At 43.5% G+C, this 22,887-nt stretch overlaps 3 protein-coding genes across 3 annotated transcripts in view; 1 reads left to right on the top strand and 2 right to left on the bottom strand.

Moving 5' to 3' along the window:
- LOC126559214 (UPF0687 protein C20orf27 homolog) overlaps positions 1 to 22,887 on the bottom strand; it is a 462,937-nt gene that overhangs the window by 130,878 nt on the left and 309,172 nt on the right. The window lies entirely within an intron of this gene.
- LOC126558950 (dihydropteridine reductase) overlaps positions 1 to 22,887 on the bottom strand; it is a 374,118-nt gene that overhangs the window by 50,086 nt on the left and 301,145 nt on the right. The window lies entirely within an intron of this gene.
- Positions 12,362 to 13,386, top strand: LOC126560020 (insulin-like growth factor-binding protein complex acid labile subunit). Its single transcript, XM_050216181.1, has 2 exons — positions 12,362 to 12,369; positions 12,444 to 13,386. The coding sequence occupies exons 1-2, from the start codon at positions 12,362 to 12,364 to the stop codon at positions 13,384 to 13,386; spliced, it is 951 nt and encodes a 316-aa protein (XP_050072138.1).

Below are 22,887 nucleotides of genomic sequence, written 5' to 3' on the forward strand. Positions count from 1 at the left end.
CCGTAATGTAGTAGCCGTTCTGCTGCCCAACGGTGCGTAAATTATCGGCCGACCAGCGATGTTTTAATTCGCAATAATTGGCCCACCCTTGGAGTGAAAAAAAAGGAAACAAAACAGGGAGGTACAGAGAAAAAAAGGGATAAAAAACATTCATCAATAGTGTTTTATTCCTTTTTACGTTCACAGATTGCGTGAGCGATAACCTGGTAGGAGAGATGAATGAATAAAATAGTGACTTTCGTAACAGGATCTGCCTTGGGATGACAAGTTGAGGATGCAGTTTCAGGAGATCATATTCGCTTTCCAACTGATCGCTTCCAGAAAAATCTCATCCAAACCATTTTGGCATTAAAGGCAATTGTAGGCGGTAATGGCGCAGCAAAGACTGACAAAGAAGGCAAGAGCAAAATGACGCTCAAAAGTTTTACATCCTTAAGATACTGCCAGTTTTCACATGGCAGGATTGGGGCTCTAAATCCCATCCAAATCGTTCCCTAGGAGTGAGGACTGACTATCCAACGAAGTATCAGCAAGTCCAGTAAGACATGCGATGATCGGCGTTACCTCCGAAGTTGTTAAATCAAGAAGAAGATAAAGAAGAGATCCTCCAAGCCCTAATCAATAGGATCTGTTCTCGATTTGTTAGAGATGACTACAAGAGATTTCCTATGCCTTGCCTCTACTGGACAATAATGGAAAAATCTTAATGCTCCCACGTGCTCTGTGCTACAGCGATTGATCCTAGAATATAGGCACAAAGAATACAGCATACAAAATAGAATATAGCTCGTTGTTTCACAGCAAGGGTCTCAATAAATAAATTTTTAGTAAAATATGGTAAGCTTGCAGCAAATAGCATAAGATTAAAGAACTGTTTACATAAAGCCCGAACAGTCCGATAGTTCTGAGCTTCTTGAGAACTGATGAACCCAACAAAAATTTAAAAAAATTGTAATTAGAATTGAATCTTCAATTTCTTAAAACATCTTTCTCAGGGAGTGGAGCTGTGAATCATCGCGCCAAATTTCTGAAATAAAGTCTTGCGAGGTACGAGATGCGAAAATTCTTGTCCCTTTTTTAGGTTTAAACCCCTTTGCCAAGCATGACGCTTAGCCGTGAGACTCAGTTTTTTTGTCAATAAGCTTAAGCTGTGTATACCTAAACTCCTATCCTTGTTTCACTTTTTCATGTCTCCCTGGGCGATTTATACAAACTTATTTCATCGGAAAATTCTATCCGATCCAATAAATGAATGATGGATCGATTTCTAATACAAGTCTTCCATCGATTATCTTTATTGCGTTACTTCATATAGCGCAGCTATTATCACATGTGCGATAAAATTGCGCCCACGTGTGACTATCATGGTTACCACTCATATCAAATATTGATCGGTCCCAGGGGAAAAAGCTTAAAATTATCATTCGAGAACCAATAAAACCTAAGCTTCTGGAGTATCTAAAGGGAAAAGTGCTATAAAAATATTCTAGTGATAAGCTTAGCAGTGTTATTTTGTGCGGGAAAACTCTTGCTATAGAGAGAATCCTTGGGAAATTTAACTCAAAACGACCAGCAACAAGCCAAACGGCATTTAACACGCACACCTTCCTCGCATGCTCGCTTCGGTTGTGGTCAGTAAGTTGCCGTGTAGCTAATAATGGACTCGTTAACAAATTAATTATCTCATCCTCGGCACACACACACACACACCACCACCACCACCAAAGAATGGGTGTGAAGGTGTGAAAAGAAGAATTCATTCATCCTTTTGGCGTGACGACGATAAAGTGGACATTTGGCCGCGTTAATTGTGTGGACATGTGGGATTTGTATTGTGTATCGCGCCACACAAAAACGAAAGCCGGAATTGACACCCAAAAAAAAAAAAAAAAGAAAGGAAAAAGGGACAATGACCACAAACGGTCACAGCGAGAAAGCATTGTTTCGCTACCGAAGTAATGTAATGAAGCGTTAGAAAAAAGACTACTCGGTATAATACACAGAGAAACACTTCCAACTTCCGGATGATGTGTTCTAAAAGGGGGAGAGGGGGGGGGGGGGGGGGCACGGTCACATAAATTCACAAGCCGAAAAAGGCCCGTTTGTGGCCTTAAACAACTACGATCCTTTTTGCACACACACACACACACAGCAGGAGAGACAACTGTAAGTGAGGGATAATAAAGTCATAAAAATGCTTTTGTTCACACCTTGCGTACGCGCTCGCTGCTGCCGACGCGTTCCGGCCGGTCTCGGGAAAGCCAGGAAGTAACGCCTTCAAATGGCCGCTAAAGAATGTTTCTGGATCCTTTTTTCTTTTTTTTCTTCTTCGTCCTCCTGTTCTCTCTCTCTCTCTCTCTGAGGCTGTGTGTTTGGCCTTTTTGATCGTACGACACCGCGGGGTACACGTCGTGGGTTGACTTTGCTGCTCCTGTTGCTGCGTTGTTGCAGGCAGGGGTGTGTGCAAAAGTGCAAGTCAGAGTCAGCGCGGCCGACGGGCGCAAAAACAGCTGTGCCAGTGAAGGAGAGTTACCTTCCCCGGCGTCCGGTGTGTAGCTGCGGGTATAACGAGCTGTTAATTGAATCGAATCACGTCCCATTTATGGCTAGTGTTTGGCTCTGTTAGTTTATTGTTTCCTGTCCCCTTACGGGTAGGGCCCGCTATTCGTTCCAGTGGAGTGATTTTACCGACCACCAGCTGGACAGCCACAGTTGGCTTTTATTGAGTATTTGTTGATTTTGGCGCCTTAATTGTGGTGTAATTGGAGATTAGTTTGTCAACGGATGGAGTGTCATGTTCGCTCAGAATTATCCACTACAACTTAACTAACAGCGATAGCTGGAGATTTTTATAGCAGCTAATTATAGCAAAGTTAGCTAAAAGCATTTTTCGTCAGGGAAAATACTGTCAATAGTGTCAATAGTGCCAAAAGTCAGTAGATCCTGGTACAAATTGATGGTAGAATGTCTCTATCTGGAATACGAGCTAACATTAGGCAGTTAAGTTAAAATAAGATATCAGCTGTAACAACTGTTACTTAACTAACTGCCGTCAAATTGTCTAAAAACATTAAATAATTGTCTGTAGTAAAAACTGTGCTCGTTGAAGAAGTATTAATAAAGCTTGTGAAGTAACACGACACGGCAAAATTGTCTCTTGTGTAAGGTGTGCAGCAATGCTGCCAACAAATTACTTAACACGACAACTGCCATCACCATTTATGATGTACGACAAACGGAAACAGTCAATAAGCAAAAAGCGCCTTTTACGCCTTAAAACTACTTAAAAATTTGTGATAAATTACATCGCAAACAACGATCGTTCCACCTTCACTCCGCACTAAAACCGAACGGCTATTTTTAAATTGCATCTAAAATGCATTTGTTCCGTCTTCCCCCCTTTTTTCCGAACTCTCCGACACCGGCAGGAAATAAATAATATTGAATTACTTCACCAAATCCAACCACAACGGAGCAGTTATGAAACGAAATCCTTTCCTTTTTACCCTCCGCAATAGGTACTCGAATTGCGGGATCCCTTTCTTTTCCCTAAGGGATCGATCGGTCTCTCCACCTCTCCTTTGCTTAATTGCACGTACGAGTGGGTTACGCTTTCTGCTATGGCTTTTGTAGCTCTTTTAAAAAGGGAAGCACGGACAAAAAAATGGTATTTTTTCGGGATTTTATTCCCGACAGAAAAAGGGGACAAGATCGACTACGATCTATTAGATACAAATTTGTCATCCAGTTGTTGATAGTTTGTCACCTTGCGCCGGTGGAAAATGGGATCGTAAAGTTTGGCTGAATTGCATTCCTTACAAAAAAAAAGGTGTTACAAGGCGGTAAAGTGTTAATTGACTTGAATGGTTTGTGTTTTTTAATTGCTTCTTTTTTCCAAGCAGAAAAATTCTTCTAAATTGAGCACAAATTTGATACAAGCAAGGAGTTTTTCCCCCATTTTTTGGCCTCAAAAACACTTTTAAATGCCACAATATCGAAAGGGGGAAAAGAAAAATATAGGGTTGGTTAAATAAATCGCTCCCCTTTGGTTGATCTCCGCCGGAACAACACGCGGAACACGCGCTTTTTGATCGTCACTTTACGAGCCAAACATGTGTCAAAAACCACAACCCCTTTGCGTGTCTGGCCTGCCCTCGAGATCATCGAGGCAAGCCAAAAACCTTTGTACCGATGCTCCCTGAAACTGTGCGGTACTGTGCACTGGAAAATCGATACGTCAAAATGCGCCACATCGGGTTCGTGTTTCTTTGCATTTTGAACCTTCGCGGTATAGGATTGATGAAACAGTAATGGTTGAAGAGAGGAAAACAATTGATGCACGTATGACAGGTTATTGACAGTGAAGGATTAGTTTCTGATGGGCAGGCAAGGAGTTGTTTGTAACAGGATCGATCGTTGGTACGCAGGCTCTCGGGATGCTTTCTCTGGATGAGGGGGGGGTGTAGATTTTCATGTTTTCTGGGGAAATGTCAGAAAGACATGAGCTTTGAAGAAAGGAAGATGCTAAAATGGGGCTCATATGCAGGATACGACAATGTTGTGATTAATTTTTAGATGTATTACGAGTTTTTATGTGAAGTTTTAGTGTCCAGAGAGCAAAGAAGAGGGGTGGCTCGGGGTGGGGTGGGGGAGGGGTGGTATAGGCGACAGCGGCGCCGGTCTTCAAACGGCAGGACCGGGGTTCAAATCCCATCCGGACCGTTCCACTGCAGTGAGGACTGACTAACCAACTACGTGATATCGGCAGTCTAGAAAGCCATTTCGATGGACGGCATGACCTTAGAGGTCATTAAGTCAAGAAGAAGAAGAAGAAGAGCAAAGGAGACTTCAAGGGACAACTAGTTTCATCCAGATTCTAGATAGTCTAATATTAGGACAGACTTGAAGACAACTAGTTTGGTGCTGGATAGTCGAATACGTCCTGCAGTTTTTGTAATGATTTTTGGAGTTTTAGTGTTCTTATAACAAGGAGGCGGAACTGAAGTAGAGACGACATTGGCGCCGGTCTTCACAACAGAACCGGGTTTAAAATCCCATCCAGGCCATTTCCATGTATTGAAGACCAACTATCCAACAAAGTGTTGTATCAATAAGTCTAGTGAGCCACTCGAAGACCGGCGTAAACTTAAACAATGTTAAGCCAAGCAAAAGTAGCTGACAAAGAAGACTTCAAGAACGACCAGTTTAACGACGATTTTAATCCAGATACTGGATAGTATTATACATTCTGAATCCTAGAACAGTTGGAGAACACTTCCAATGCATTTCGTCAGTAAGTATTTGATATTACCCAAGAAGAGAGCCTGCTGAGCAACAGCGCATGTTGAGTAAGATACTAAGGATCTTTCATGCCAACTGTCCAAGGCATGATTTTTTTTGAGCCTAAAACTACGTTGGACACATCTGTGATTTAACTAAAAATGGCTGCTACATTTAGTTAAACGTCGTCAATGTAAATATATACAAATGTAAATATACAAACATTTCTATTGAAGTTTCATTCCTTTTTTGGATAACTAACGTCAAGAGTTGTGCCATTGCTTACCCGTAGTTAATGCGTTTTGTGCAATGCAGCTTTCAAGTCGAATATTTGCACTTCTGGACGCATTCTCCTTGTACTTTGCAATCTATCAGCTGTCGGTTTTAAATTTACGAGCATCATCATCCAACACTGAAATCCATTACGCAGCATCATCCAATAGTGACGGTGTTTATCACAACACATAAATATTGTTTCTAGCTTAAGCTTCTAATGCTTCTCCCGTTAAAAAAACCTCCAAAAAATCCATCACTTAATCACGTCACAGCTTCCAGCATCACCGCACAAAGCCAGCCTTAAAATTGGCCTACAAATCGCTGCTCGATTTTGTGGGGTGGGAAAAATCGACTGCCGTAGGTGAGTCGCACAGGCAGCGAATTGATGCTATCGTTGTTTAAAATACGATCATGATGCTTCGCGCTTGATGCCACGATCGGAACGGTAAATAAATAAACAGATTAGAGCCAACCTTGTTTGACAAACCATCATGTGAATTCCAAATCTGTGGGTTTTTTCGTTTTTTTTTTTTTTGCGCTGGCCCTGAAGACACACCGAATATCAAACGATTTTAGGGGGTGGCAGTGTTGTTATTCGGGAAATTTGTGTACGTTTTTTTCCACCCTCACACCACTGGCTGGCTCATTAAGGCGTTTTACATCTGTTTTACAGCGACCGATCGAGGGCGATCGTGCTGCCAGGTTCGCAAGAGAGTGAGGGCAAAAAAAAAACACACACAAACACCCCAATAACAACAAAAAAACCTTTCTGAACGAAAGACCATTAAAAATGTTTGAAAATATCTTAACGATAGTGTTTTTGGTAGCTGCTGGTGTGTTTTTTCCCTCCTCCGTTCATCTGTAGTAATTTTAGTGCATATGAAGGGAGAAAAAAAGACGCAAGAAACAGGAACGCAGGGGATTTTTTTTTGGGCAGTGGCGTTTGGCGATATTTTCCCGGCTGCACAACTTAACTTTGAGCGCGCGGGCACACACACACACACACACAAACACGGAGAAGGTGATTTATGACTGGCTGAAGATGAGTTCTCGGGACGCCCCGGGACGATGTGATTTGGGTGCGGGATTATGATGGAGAGAATTAAGTACACGCTGTGTGTCGTGGTTGTTGGTGTGTCCTCACACCCTCCATAAACCATTTAGCTGTTGGTGGTGGAAAAAAGAGGAAGGTTCTTCTTGCGTCTAAAACATTACTTTACATTTACCATCCATCGATTTGTGTGATTTCGTATGAACACAGGTTTTGTTTTCGAAATAAAGTTGTATAAAAAGACAAATACTTCAAACTAGATCGTCTAGGCAGCAGATGACCGTTTAAAACAGAGGAAAAACAGCAACAGACGACGATAAACACTCAAAAATCGTCAGTACAAAACCATCGGTGTTTCCCCGCCAAACCAAACCAAACCAACTCCATTTTTACTGTATCAATTATTCACTCAGTACTCATAAAACTCCTTTTTTCGTTCGGGCTTGGTCCTCATCCTTGTGTTGTTGGTGGTGGAGATAAACGAACACTTGCTGTAGTAGATTCGGATCCGGATGGATTGGTGAGTGGTACACTTTTAATTTAACATTACACTTTTACGTAAAAGCTTTTAGTCATCCTCCCGGGCACGGTTATTTTCGGAAGAGGATTATTACGAAGCAGAGTTCATTGGCCCCTTCATTAGTCTGTATCCTCTGCTCTGCTCCTGATGTACGCAGGATTTTTGTTTTGTTTAAGATTTTAGTTCATCTGATGTGAAGTGAAAATACAACGAAATCTCCCTACAATGGAGCTAAAGAAAAGTAAGTATCAAAACTTTCTCTTGTTTGAAACTCAAGGTCTCCAAAAGCAGGACTATCCCACACATGTGGCTCATCACTTTTGCGAGAGCCTAAGCCACCTAAAGAAGGTTGAAGAATTTCTCCAAACGTTAGGAGTCCTTGCAGCTTTCAACTCTATATTCCGTTACGCTATATTTTAAACACACACACATAGGCAGTTAGTTAATCTTAGCTTGATACAAGAGCAAACAAAAGCTATGACAACCTCTTAATCAACTAGAAACGCCCGCAATTAACCGTAATGACTTGCGCACGTCAAGCAGCACCTGAGAACCTTAAAGGCTGTAAATAGCATGTGGCAGCAGGGCAGAACGAGTATGAGTGATTGCAGGCGGTGTGGCTGTGTCTTTTGCGTCTTCAATTACTTGCAAACCAAGCAAAGCGGTGCTATGAAGATGTCAACGTTGAGTTCTTCATGAAGCCATTCTCAAGTCAACACCGAAACCGATCAGAGCAGCATTCACTGGGCGCTCCGTCCGCTCGCTAAAGAGAGGACAGCAAGTTGTCAGTCGTTTGTCTTGCTCATTAGTGCGCTGTGGGGCAAAAAAAGATGAAACGGCACGGTCCTGGAGTGATCGAACATTCCCCATTTGCCTTCACAGCTTCCCAAGCTAACGTGTTTTTATTTTGTCCATTATGAACATTTTTTTTCTTGTTTCGCCCTGTTTCGACGACGCTTCCGTACGCAAACACGTGTGTGAGTGCAGCAAGCCCGAAACTGTCTTGAAGTGCTAAAGTGAAGCGTCTTCGACACACTCCCATCGTGGCTCTTTTTTGTGTGTGCGTGTCCCTTCATTTCTCCCGTCAGCGCACAACAAACAGGGCAATGATTAATTTATGTTGATTTTGCACCGTTTTCACACCGATCGCACCACCCCACCAACATCGGTTCGGATCGGTTGATGAGAAGCCGCGAACAAGCAACAAACCGCGTGAGTTATGTGATGGACAAGGTGAATCCGGGTGGAATGTCCAATCCATCCATCCATCCATTCCCTCTCTCTCTCCCTAGAGGCTAGGCATCAACAATTACGCCCGAAGCGCCTGGCGCGCGCGCGCGCGCCCTATCTACAATGACCATGGTAGTAACTATCCTCACAAAAAAGGTGAGGCAATGGTTGGAAGGAACAAAACACAAAAAGATGCTCCATTGGTTATGCATTATTCGGTTCGGGACACCTTCGTTATAGAGCTGAGGCTTAGAATTCCGCGCTCGGTATCGGGAAGGACGCCCACGGCGGTCAGGCACGGATGCTGCGAACGATACATTAATTTTCTTTCGATCATTTGTTCGCCGGCTCAGCTGACCGTGAGCTTTTGTGAGATGTGATTAGAACTGGAACTTCCATTCGTGCTCGCTGAAGAATGGAGCCGATCCGGCTGGTCGAGATCACCGCAAACATTCCTTTCGGGTGAAGGTGAAGCGTTGGTACGTTCCGTGGTATGCTGGGGAGGAGGAGGGGTTTTGTTTTGATTTTTCCAAATGCTTCTCCCGCCGGGGACATGCTGTGAATGTGTACGATGTTTGAAATGACTGATGCTGTGTATGAGTGTGTGGAATTTCTGACCGAGTGGCTGTGGCTGAAGTGATTAGGCAGACAAATCCGTCGAAGAAGCGCGATCTTCGCGATCGATTTTGCCGTACCGTGGCGAGTGAAAGAAACTGGTTGGCCTTTGCGAGAATATTTAAATAAATCAATATCACTTGGACGTACAAATGGGCATCCAGAAACTGGACGATTGGTTGGGTTGACGGGAAGCATAAAGCAAAAGGCATGGCTCATGAAGGATAAAGTCATAGTGTTGGAAAAAATGTTTCAAAATGTCATTAAAGTAGGTTAAAATGGTGCTGGATGAAACGAGGACACACTTTTGAAGACCTGAATTTTACTTCACTGAATTTTAGGCAATTAAAAAAAAGGAACATAATTTAATGTATGAGCTTCAGGACATGCCAGAATTACTGTACTCCATTCGATAACTGGTGAAAAGTTAAGTTCAATCCTCCGTTTTTTGTATTTCGAATAACTTTCGAAAGCACCAACATAAAACTTTATAACCATACCCTCTTTTTCCCGACTATTATTTAACCTCGATCAGTGATGGAGCAAATTGGAGCGTCATTAAGGAAATTAAGTTCAACCACCGGGGATCGGATAACTCTTTCGCTTCCCAATCGCACCAAAACCCCCGAATTACGCATCCGACTAACCCGTACGACCTCCGGAAGCTGTTTATTATGGCATTACACACCGCCATGTGGCCGGTGTATTGGTACGCTTATCACATTAATAGTATCCCCTTTCCATATGCAGCAAAAAAACCTCCATTAAATCACTTTTATTGATATTCGATACTAATAGGTTTTATGTGGAAAGGTTTGTTTCCTTTTACTCCCCACCCATCCAGGCTTTGGCTCTCTAATGTTTTCATGTGAAGTTGAATAAAAAAGCAAAAAGCTTTCCGACCCACACCGGGGGACAGAGATTAACGTGCATGGTGAGCAGTTAAGAAGATAGTGATGCCGCAAGTCGTGGGATCTCGTGAGACCGCATTTAAGGTAAATTGCAACAAACTAAAGGTTCGCCACCGAATGACAATTACTGTCGACGTTAACTGTCAAACCGACGTCGAAGGTGGTCACTGGGAATGTTGCCCATTAACTCTTGAGGAGAATGAGGTGATTACTAAGAGAGCGAAATTCGGCATCAAGAAATTTTGATTTTTTTTCTTTTTGCTATTAATTATACAATTTTGTGCTTGTAACAGCATGTCCGGATTTGATACCAAATATTGCAACGATTGCAACTAACAAACAACACTCACCGCAAGGGTTAAGATCACTTCACTTTAAGTAATGGGGCAACACTTTTGCACAACTTGCTCCGCTGAACCTCGGTTCGAGAATCCTCCTCTGGTAGCTTATGGATCGCATAAAACTGTCAGCAAGAGGGCCTTAACCGAACGTGCCTGAACAACACGTCAACGACGTGTCTCGTAAGTTTGTGGTTTTGCATTTGCAATGGTTTCGATCGGCAAAACGGTCTCCTTCGCTTCCACGATCACCTGGCGGGAAACACACACAGACAGACCGCAGTCTGGCAGGTGCGATAAAGTAACAATAAAAATATTAATTAATATGCTAAACAAAGACCAGACGGACGCCACTACCGGACAGCGTGAGAGGAAACACCGGCCCGACTGCGGTTTGCACTTTCGGAAGTCGTCCAAACGCGATCTGATCCCCGCTTAGGGACGGGCCGAATGTCGCCCGGTAGTGGTCGTAAAGTAGTGGAACTTATTGGAAAGCCGATACCGATCCGAGTTCCGCTTATGGAAGGAACCTCCACAGCTAGCCGCGTTCTGACGGCGTGAGCGGCTTAAAGAGTCTTCAAATGTAGAATGAAGCAAGAAAGGAAAGGCGTAAGCCTTCGTAAGGCACCAGACAGCAGCAGCAGCATGTATCGAGTGACAGTTTTATGCGACATTTCGGGCCAGCCTTCGCAGGCGCCGGAAGCCGTTAGCTAATGGTTCGGTTTCGTTGTCGATAAACACGATCCCGGGTGGGATCGATCGTTTGACCCTCGCCTGTGGGGAGAGTCGTTTCAGAACGTCGTCGAGACTTCCACTGGACATGAGGTCAATTCAGAAGGAACGGAAATAGAATCGAAAATGTACATGATTTCGTATCGTGTTAATGTTTCCACGTACAATTTCCCTTCTTTTTCTTGGATCGCTGCCTGTGAGGACACATTGAAGGGAAATTGTGAAGTTTAAAAATGCCGCCATTGCCAGGTTTGTGGTTCGTGTAGAATGAAAATTCAATTTCCTGTCCCAAAATCACACACACGCACGCACAGTCAAAAGGAGGACATTTTTCGAATCAAAAACTTCCACCCAAGACGTCACGTGGCACCAAATCAAACAGAATCACCCTTCTTCCTTTCCATGCTTGCGTTACTTGAACTTCCGAGACTGCAAAAGCCTCGAAAAATGTTAAACACGACAGACAACCCGGGATTGGGGGAGGAGAATCGAACACCGAACCGAAGCGTCGTTTTGTGTGATCTTTAAAATCTTAAGAAAACTTTGCAAGTCCCTACTTCTTCGAAAATTGAATCGTTTGATACGACGAAGATGGTATTATTTATTCACCATTAACAACTGGTCACGCACGAGAGCAAGGTGATAGCGACCGGGAACAAGGACAAACTCAGGACGAACCCACTGTCTTAATTACCGAACGATGACATCTTGCGATGAGTGTTTGATCAAGGATGGAAGAATCCGACCGGAAATGTAATGAAATAAACACCTACAACTAGTGGTGAATGAGTGTTTTCCAGTGGAAAAGGAGTAATTGATAGACCGCACTCAACGAGGCATCTTACGGACTGTTGGAAATTTAAGACGAGTGCTTCGTTCAAAGTGCTTATAAAACATGCAAACGAAGCCATTACGGGCGTTTAAAGGGTTTCGATTTTGTGGATAGTTTTCGTCAACAACAGCGACTTGAGGAATTGAGACCAGTATTTCAGTGTCATATTGTCCTTTAGCTAGCTTTTTTTACAGACTCGCCCCGATTACAGTGACGCAGCCTCCAAGCCACAACCATCGCTCCAAAAGATGTCACAAACAAACGAACCAAACGGGCAAACAAACAAATAACGTTGTTTTGCTGTTTGCCAGAGCGCTACTTCAATGGATAGGAGGATGGATGGATTACTTTAATCTAGCACAGCCGTCCAAGAGAGCCCTGCTGGCAAGCAATAAATAGACCCAGAATCTACGGTCCTACGATCAATGTAGAGCGAACCCGCCAACCACACGATTCGGTCCAAAAACGATCGACGACGATAGTCAACCAACCCCGCGAGCTGCGTGTGTGTGAGCCCGAGATTGATAACACAAGAACGAACGCAATATGCTACCGACGGCACGCCACAGAGACGTGATGTTGATGTAAGACGAATTATTCTGAAGTTTTGTAGTTTGATTGTTGTCTCTATTCGTTGTTCTTCTTCCCCAAAATACAGGTATTTATTGGTAATTTTGGGAGCGACAGGATGTCTACCGATGTGCAGTGGACGAGCAGTACCACACCATAGACTTCGTGGAGCAGGTATTGGACGGCTACAGAATACGACACTCACCAATGCCACGCTGTCCCCGATAGGGCAGCTGGGTGGCGAAGTGTTCTTGGAGGGTTGTCAAATAGAGAACTTTGGTCCGACACTGTTCGGAATGTTGCAGCGGATAAGCTGTCTGACGCTTCGCGGTGGATTCATTCCCACCGTTACATTTCATTCGCACACGCTCGATACGCTCGTGATCGATGCGACGGGTTTGCAGCTGTTTGATGTGCTTCCTTCTGAGGTTGCTTACACAAGGCTGCGCATTCTTCAGATTACACGCACCAACTTGAAACACCTTACGCCGCACGTATCACTGTTGGTGGGTCTTAAACGGTTGGACCTATCCCAGAACCAACTAACCTACGTCGATCTGGATGTGCTGGGTGCGATGCAACGGCTGCGAGATCTCGATCTGTCTGTGAATAGGATTGTCCGATTGGACGCTTCGCCCGAGCTGCAGCTGGCGGGCCTCCGCAACCTCTGGGTCAGCTATAACCGATTGCGTACGTTCGGGGCTTTCCCGGGTGCGTTCCCGGCACTTGACACGGTGCGATTGATAGGCAATGCGTGGCACTGTTCATGGGTGGATCGAGCGCGGGCCAACATTATACGTCACGGGATCACGGCTTTCGGGGCTGATTACGATTGTCCGGGCGAGCGCCAGGGTGGACTTTGCTGTTACGCTGATGACGCGCTCGGTGAGGAAGAAGCGCAGCCGACGACGACGCTTGAGATCACGATCGGAACGCAGCCGGCCGATGGCGATGATCTCACGCTGCGGGAATCGAACCGAAGCACGGAACCGATAGGAGTACGGTACGGTGAGGTGGAGATCTTTCTGTGAACGCATTAAACAAACGATTTATAGAAATTGTTTACACTTCTGTTAAGGAAAGGCTACCAACGTTCGAAGATTGTTGATAAACAGCCTGTATCGGTAGTTTAATTGAAGGGATTATTAAAGCGATAACCCATATTTAGGCCACCATATTTGCCTTTCAAACAGGGTATACCATTAGAGTTTTCCGACAATAAAAGCCAACATGAGCGCGAGATCGAGCGTAATGAAAAATGGATTAATTTCAATAAACGCAAACCACACGACGGGACGAAACACACAAATCTGAATGTCTGGCCGGCGAAAGAACCCGCCCAATCGCACGGCATAATCAGCTTCCCCGTTGGACAGTTGTATGGGGTGATGATGGAATGAAATAATACAACAAATAAAACGGAGCTGATTGCTCGATTTGGGCCGACCGCTGAGGGTTTTTTGCCTGCACAATCAAAGCCAGCATAAGTTGTGCGGTGTGACTGAGAATCAATTGGGAAATTGATTCGAACGGGTTCTTCCGTAGCGCTTGGTTCGGTTCGCTCCCGGGGAGGTCATATTATTTATCCACGGCCCACAAACCGATCAGACCCGCAGCACCATTATCGAGTTTGATTGGGTCGCGCAGCTTTTTCAGAATCTCACATTCCTAGGCTCAGAATTTAATTAAGCCGTCTTTTATTAACCGTCCCAGGAAACTGTTTACACGGGCCCCGCAAAGTAAAAGCATTTTCGGGCTTTTGCTTTATTGAAAAACAAACAGTGAAAATCTGCAAAACTTTGCTTCTTACGATGGCCATCCATAACTTTGACTTGCTATGCCGCCATGGCACGGCATCCATCGTTTCTTTTTCCATTACTGAAATGAGCTGTCGGACACAAGGTACAGCTTTTGACCAGTGTCGAACAACTCTCTCATTACTAATCAACAAACCCGGAGACGAGGTCGGTCCGGTGGGCTTTACATTAGGAGAAATCATCATGCAGACGACGACAGACAGCAAAACACTGCCGCTTTTCTTTGTAATTATCTCTCAAAAAGGACCTGCTAGACATGGCAAAAAAAGGAGAACTTTTTTTTATGGTAAACAAACACATAAAGAAAGATCTTCCCAAAATAGGAGAAAAGTTTTGCATTAGAGTTGCTGGACTGGTGACAGACAAGGAGTTATGGTTCGTCTACTTGCGGCGGGATGTAGTTGCAACCTCCAGTAGAACTTCAGACATCATAATTAAACCAACACTGGGAAGAGTTGAATTCAATGATAAGCCATAATCTCAAGAAGAAAGATTTGTTTTATGGGCAAAATTTCAGATGCAGACGAAAACTTTGCACAAGTTTGTCAAGTGGGAAGTGTCCACTGACTTTTTACTCCATTTTTTACAGACAAAGCGGATGTTTACTGCAACGGAATCTATCAAGAATTGCATCAAAAATGAAAAATATTATGTTGGACAAAGATTTGCTTCCTTACCCGATGAATTCTTCGAGTTCTCGAAAATATCTCGATGACCCTTTGCATGTATTACGGTGTATTGCACCCTGGATATGATGTGTGTGAGAACAACCGTAACTACGACGACGCTGCTACAGTTACCTTCATCCACAAGCAGCAGTTGCATCGCTAGGTGGAATTTTTACACACACGCACAAATATTGTTCCCACGAACTTCACTGTCCACTGTATAAAATCCGCTTACGCTGGGGAATCCGGTGCAAATCGCCCCGATTGCAGCGAGAATCCAGAGCAAAAGATTTAATTTATTTACCGAAAATAAATGCCCAACCTATTGTTCTGTTTTGCGGGTTCGGTTTGAAGAAAATTGGTGCACAGAATAGTGTGTCGCTATTTTTTCGGTCCAACTAACCGTTTCCAAGGTTCCCCTGCTTATCCTTTTTGGATGGTGGTGTGTAGTGTTGTTACCCTTACCAACTGACAGGAGGCTCAGCTGTCACGCGTCGTTCGATTCGGTGCAGGAATAGTGTGAATCGATTTGAATATCCCGGAGGCAGCCCCTTTCTTGCGGAGAAAAATCGATCGAAGACATTGCCAAACTAGGGAGAGAGGTCCATCCGGAACAGAAAGTGTGATGTAGCTACAAGCGAAAGGTCACCTCAATAAATCTCCATACGTAGGGTTCCCGGGTGTTTGCTGCTGCTGCTGCTGTTGTGGTCCCTTGTCATACCTGTCCGAGCTTTTCTCGAACAGAACACGTTGTCCTTTCTTCGAAATGTCCTTCGAAATCAAGCCCAACAACCCTCGCGGCAACAAAATTGAACGAAATAAGAGCACAGCAAATGCAAATTGTGAGTTTTTGATTTTCAGTTGCATCAATAACACCGATCAGGGGCTGAAAAAATCGATGTCCAAGGAAATTATGCATCATATTGTTGGTTGAGAACGTTCTCATCGCCCCTCCGGTGCTGAGTGTAGTATTTGGAGGAAAAACCCTTAGAATAATCTAATTCCGATCGCATTAGGGCACATTATTTTGATGCTACACGACGATATGTTGGCTAGAATCGATAGGGAGTACCGCCAACCGTGAATTAGAATGACCTTTGCCACTTCGCACTAGGGGAGCCGATAGGTTTCAAAGTCGTACAAAATTTAAATTTTAGCTGAACATTGCTTTTATGTAGAGACGAGGATGGAATAGCAGAATGCAGCCATTTCGCGAACGGAAACAGGACGTCTCATATGCGAATTTCGAGCCATTGTACACCGGTGAAACGAACACGACATTTCCACTAGGTTTATGAAGCGTGCAAATAATAATCATGGCAATAAATTGCTTCGTACTGCAAGCGCACTATGGTTTAGGACGAAAGATTTTGACTCCGAAGAATTAAAAAAAAAATCTATTAAACAAGAAATTCTATGGTATTTTCTTTGGTTAAATGATAGCAATTTATCCTGAGATAAATTACGGATAATATTCATTTTATGGAACTTAGAGGTATATGCTCACTATGCCTCAACTTTCCAACAAAAAACCTTCAACGCAACCCCTTCTTTGTAACAACAACTTCATCTCCTACAAAAAAAATGGGCCATAAAACGTCACCACATATTACTCTGCCCTCGAGAGTGGGCAAGCTCTTGCCGTTGTTTTCCTTTCCAATCGAAGTCGGAAGTGCCAACAACATCCTTTCACTTTCCACTCTAACTTCACATGCTCTCGGGAAGGGTGCATAAAAATAGGAAACATTTATTTGACATAAAAATCAAATTTAATAATATTTATTGATCCGATTCCGGTACGGGTTTGCTCGTTTTTTTCTCTCGCCATTTGCTTCTATCGCTGTTACTCAGTACACGTTGTACACGTGCTATAAAGAGGTAGAGAGAAACACTTTCTCGCCATGACTTCTTTAAGGATTTGTTGAGGCAACAGCAACATAGAAAAAATAAGATTTGGAGGGAGTTTAAAACGAAGTTCCTTAACCATAAGTGGTTGATTCACTCGCCACAACGATTGCACCCCTTGTCTTGGCCGAGTAAAAGGATGCTGAACTCTGGAAGCCTCACCCCTTATTCACTACACATATTCCAGAGCAGCAGGCAAAAAAAACGAAGAGGTTTGATTCCTTATTTTCACCCTTGACTTAACACCCGTCCGTTCTGTGCTGTATCGGAAAAAAGAAAGTATTGATCCTTCTTCCATTCCAGCATCCCGAGTGTCTTCTTGTGGCCGTAGTAATCGGCCGTAAAAACGATAGATTCGGGCAGGAAGCAACACAAAAAAAAGGAAAAGAGTTTAGAAAGTGAAGGACGCGGACAGTAATCCAGCCGTAACGACACGGGATTACGCACCCGGTTAAAGGACTTACAAGCGGATCATACTCAAGTCCGATTCCGAACAAAAGGGCGAACAGCGGCGTGTGGTTGCGGTTCAGTTCACTCACCCGATCGGTCCCACCTCCCTCACTGTTTGCTGACAGACAACAGACGACGCAGGCGGTTTGATGTTTGAAGTAAAACGATGGGTGGTAACAGGATAAATCCGCACCGATTTTTGTCAAGTTGGACGGAAGCTGATTGGATGTCATTAGGAAATGAGCCCAAGAAGGGTGAGAGAGTCGTTGCCAAGTTCCTGATGTTGATGAATTTATCAAATTTGTGTCCCTAAAGCATCGTGTGGCAAAGTGAAAAGTTGAGGAGTTTGTTTGGAGGTGTAATTGCATAAATCACTATCGTGTTCTTCGATTTGTGGGTTTTGTCTTACTACAGCTGAGAAGTAATTATATTTTTATATTACAGAATGAAATCTGATACAGTGTTCTAAAACGATATTCATCTCCGTCAGATGCTGCTCTAATTTCCGTTACAGACTTTCCTTAGCTCTAGCGCTTTTTATTCCCATTTTTCTTTTTTTCCCACCATTTTTACCGACGCCAAAACAATACACACCCAATTATCTACGGGATATAAATATTAAAATTGGCAATGAATAAGATTTGTCTGCAGCTGCTTTAAGCTAATCTTTACAAAACGGCCATCCCGACACAGAATTAAAAAGCGTGACCGAGTACAACAAAAAACGACCGGTGAAACTGTCACATGTAAATCAGTGCCCGAGGACGCAAGGATGCAGCCAACTACCAAAACAGTAGCAGAAGTCTTAAAAAAAAACCTAATCTCAATAAACGCACTCTCAAAGAATCGCAGCAACATAATCCCAAACAACGCTTCCTTGCAGGGACCAACCAAAAAAGATACATTACTCCCCAAAACAAAACCGGGGCAACGATCACAACAATGAAATCCAATTATCTACGAGCATAAACATTTAATTTACATGAAAGCGAACTTCCGAAGCTATCGAACACTTCATATCCCAGGACCTAAAAAGATTCCGCTTTCCACAACAAGAAGGAAGCTGATTTGTCACATTGTTCCGATTAGCTGTTAATAAATATTCACATATTCTAGAGTAGAGCGACACAAAAAAAAAGCTCCGAGAAGATGATCTCGGGGCGGCAAGGTGCGAAAGCAAAACGATAAAAAATTAGACCACTTGCAAAACAGGAGGAAAGAGTCCTTAAAGGACTCTTTCTCGTCTATAACTGATCTAGATTTTTCGAACCATCGGGATGAACTGCAACTACTAGGGACGCCACTTTGGTTTCGTTGTGCTCCTTCTTTGTTTCCATTTTGTTCGGGATGAGAGTGAGTTCTTGCGATTCGTTTTTTTCTGTTTGGCATTTCTTGTCCATCTCCCTTTGCAGGACCTCGTAAAATTGTGCGCTATGCTGGTTTGCTAATTTGAGACCATTTTCGCCGCGTTTTTTTATGTCCTCTCCCTGCAGTTAGAATTGTGCCCTAAATGTAACCAATCTGGTAGATCTGATTTTTTTCTTCTTCGTCTAAGGAGGACCTTAGACGACGAGAGTCTCCGAGGGTTTTTTGTTGTTGTATTGTTGCGCTCTACTTGAGAACTCTCCCCAATTTCTATCACCAGCAGCAGCAGCAGCAGCAGCATCAGCAAGAAAAATGCAATCTAATTCACTATTTCACGCCTCGAGTCTAGTTCAATACAAAACCTTCTCAACTGTGGGTCCCCTTCCTCCCTTGTAGAGACAGAAGAGTCAAGCCGTGCTTGAAAACCCCAAAACAAAAAAAAAAAAAAGGAAAGTTACACAAAACAAGAAGCAAATAAAATTCGGCAACCTTTAACACCGTTGGCTTTTGAGAGATTTTCTTCCCTTCGCGTTGCAGGAGCTTATTGCAGTTTTGCGTTCTTCTAGATGCATCAGTGCATTTTCGTGTGCTTTTTTGTCCCTCAAAACAATGCAACAATGTTACGATAATTCTGCTTTCGGTGCAGCTTTGTTTTGTGTGAGCGTGCGCGCTCTATTCGGGCACATAAGTCAGACCACGAGTTTGTTTCTTTTTTGGGGTGCGCTTTGTTTGGTGTGCATTGTGGCGTTCGGAAATTGCAAGGATCAATGGATTTATGCGAGCGTGTTTGGTACTATTTGTTGTTGTTGTTTGCGATCAATTCAAGGGCAGTATCGTGGAAGGTGAGACGCATCTTGAGACACTTTGTAACGGTTTTTCTTCTCTGCCATCGACATCAACGCACTGCAATGCAGCCTAAAATAAGAAAAGAAATAATTAATATCAAAAGTTTCACAAAGCATTAATGTCAGGTCCTACATACCTTCTTGTCACAGAAACTGTTCATCAAAGCGTGTATAGTTCAACGCATTCTCATGAGTAAAGACAGCTTTTCTTCCTCATCTTAAGCCATCCAAAACAGACGCACTCTGTTTACTTTTCTCACCAAAAGTGCATTCCCATCGCTGCATCTCTTCAAGCTTCACTTTCAAAACACGTTGGGCAAACGTCTTTGGCAACGGTGAACAATCCACGCGATTGTTTGCTGCCGGTGGTGCCCGGTATTTGCTTCCGTTCTGTGTGGCGCTTGAGCAAACGGACCGAAACAACCACAGCAGCAGCAGCTTCCTGTTACTTCCGTGTTTGCTTAACCTCGGCTCAGCCAGATCACAGTCAGATGATGTCTCACGGTTCGGTTTACCGTGTGTGTGTGTGCTTTTGTATAATCCCGCTCACCTTATACGATAATGTGGGGTGAGGTTGTGGCACGATTGAATATTAACCAGTAATTAAAATCTTGCCTCGTAACATGATAGTGTTGATTTTTGCGGTTTCCCCTCGGCGGTGGCGTTTGCGTGCTACGAATAATGCCAAAAAACGACGTGCGACTTCGGATATGTGTGCACACCATCACCTTCCCTTGGGAGATGGTGGAATTGGTCGATTTGTCGCTATCTGTAGCGCTATCGATGGATAGCATTACCCACCTCGCTGGATGCAAAACCATCATGATTAAATCCTTAAACACAATGACATCGTTGAAAGCTGAGGGCCCTACGGGACTCGTACGGTGTGTGTCATTTACTTTATCGGGATAGACATGTGGACGCGACGGTGGCTGGCTTCTGACCGTCTGTTCGCGGTTTTATGCATTAAGGTTGTTGTTTTCTTTGTTCTGCTGCATTCACTCTCAGCTCACTGGTATGTGGAAGGAATTACACTGATCTAATCTGCTCAGAACGGAGAACGAGAGTGAGCTATGGAGTCATATTACGTCCAGAAACGCGGGGCGCGCTTTAAGTAGGGTGATGGGATGGGATGGTTTCGTGTTACGATCAGCGGATGTTGATAAAAAAAGATAACAATTTCAACGTATGGATGTTATCTTTCGGCCTCAGATGACATTGTTAATTGAAAATGCATAAAATGTAACCGTCGGTAATGAGCAATAAGACTAATTTGGTCTAGAGCATGTCGCAACGACATATATATGAATCATGGATTGGGACCTCGAATGCTCTTGGCACGCGCCGTTTCTGCCTTCTTCTGTTTTCTTCACTGATGAAGAAGCGTTACGAAGCGTTACGTGAGCGCTTTTTTCGCATGTTTCTTCAGCTAGAGATTTGAGGAATTTTAAGACAATATTTTAGCAAATATGAAGTGTGTTATAATTAACAAAAAATATTAAACAAAAGGGATTGAAAACGTTCTCATATTGAGTAATTTTGTTTCATTAATTTTTTGCTGTTTTAATTGTTCCAAAATCAAACACAATTTTCACAGCAAATAATTATCTTCTCTGCAGCACAAACAATCAAATCAAATGATCATTTATTCAGAGAAAACTAGGGGAATAAAAAAACACAAATCAGCAAACAAACGAGCACTTTTTAATTGCCAACATGATTGATCTTTTTATTTCCTGCAAATCATTTGAATTTCATTCGTGTTTTTTTTCTCTCGTATGCACCATCATTTTGATTGATGACTTTGAGGCATGCCCTAACACACAGGAGGTCATACACATTCTAGCGAGAAGTGCATTTCTAACGCCTCACAACATCAGTTACGCGGTCGGTTGCACTTTAACCTTCCGAGCAGCACACGTGCAACAATGCAACGAATCCACAGTGTCAATTCCAATTTCCATTCCCATTAGCAAAGACACGCGTTGGGCAGGCCGCTGTTTTAGCGACTAACGGACAAAATTGGTTCCACCGCCTAGTTGGATCACATGGCGGCACACAACAACACCGAAACAGGTGAGAAGATGATGGCGTTTTGCGTTTGAAGCAAAGCGCGAAAAGAAAGCGCGATTTTCATAATAAACCCATTTGAATGCCGCCGTTTCTTGCACCGTGGTAAAGTAAAAGTGCACCGCTGTGTGCACTATCGTCCTGCATCTAAGCGGTTGCACTTTGTTCTTTATTGTCGCGCACATACACACACACACAGCTTAGCGCACAATCGTTATCCTCTTCTTCGGAAGCCCATTAAATCATTTCCCACCGACCGACCGACCGATGATGCATATCTGCAATTATATCTACCGTGGTACTCGCGGAAACTGCATCATAATGTCAACCCCTTTGCGGTTTTTTTTTTTTTGTTGTTGCGTGTTGTAGTCTCTCGCACGGAGACGGTCCGCGGTGGACCTTTTCAAGTAACACAAAAAGCGCGCATTGTTGACGTGAAGTGCGACGAAACTCTCTAACGGAGGATGGTGACTGATATGCGTTTTTTTTTCCACTTTCGGGGTGGATGATGGGTTCTCATTCTGGCATCACTTTCACAGCGTAACAATGTAACCGCAGGATCCGCGCTGATGGTGAGCTCCAGGATCCAATCCATGGAAATGAGCGGACGCTTTAATAAAATCTCTTTGAAGAGGCGTTTTTGTGGCTCTGGCTCTTGTGAGTGCATGTGTGTGTGTGTGCGCGTGTTGTGGCCTCGAAAACAGCACCCGATTTTACCACGGTGGAAAAAGTTTGCCATTCTGGGCCGCCTGACTGATTCGTGGAAAAAAAGTGCAGTCCAGAACTGCATACTGCAGCGAGCGAGGATTTAAGGCGAAGAGGACGACTAAAAATCTGAGTGAATGATAAAATGTTAATATGTTAATGGATGACGGTCGGATCCCATTACACAATCAGCCGGCACACCGCCATCGTTGCCCAAAACTCCACACACCACCACAGCATCACACCATCATCTGTCTCAACAAGTGGCCTTTGTTTGATGTGATGGTAGCAGCAGCGCGTAACCAGAACTACTTACCTCGTTTGCATTTAGAACAAAATGGCTTCCGTGTATTATTTTCCTGTTTTTTTTTTGTTTTTTCCGAAGCGTTTTACCTACCCAGAGAAATCGTGTACTCAGTGGTTGGCTTTGTTTCTTAAGGAAAGTGTATGCTGCATTCAATCGAAAGCACTTATTCCGTCGATTTCGTGCTAAAATGTGGGACACAGACACTGCTTATTGTTTGACTGTTTGACAAAACATTTGAATTGTTTTTGTTTATAAAATGAGGTAGGTTTTTAACAAAGAATATGCAACAAGATTTAAAGGCGGAATGTTTTAGTGCATCAGAAACGTCGTTGATTTAGAAAAAAACTTCAAACGGCAGGGCCGGGGTTCAAATTCCATCCGGACCGTCCTCATGTAGAGA

Source organism: Anopheles maculipalpis, chromosome 2RL, assembly GCF_943734695.1.
Source record: "Anopheles maculipalpis chromosome 2RL, idAnoMacuDA_375_x, whole genome shotgun sequence".
Taxonomy (NCBI): Eukaryota; Metazoa; Arthropoda; class Insecta; order Diptera; family Culicidae; genus Anopheles; species Anopheles maculipalpis.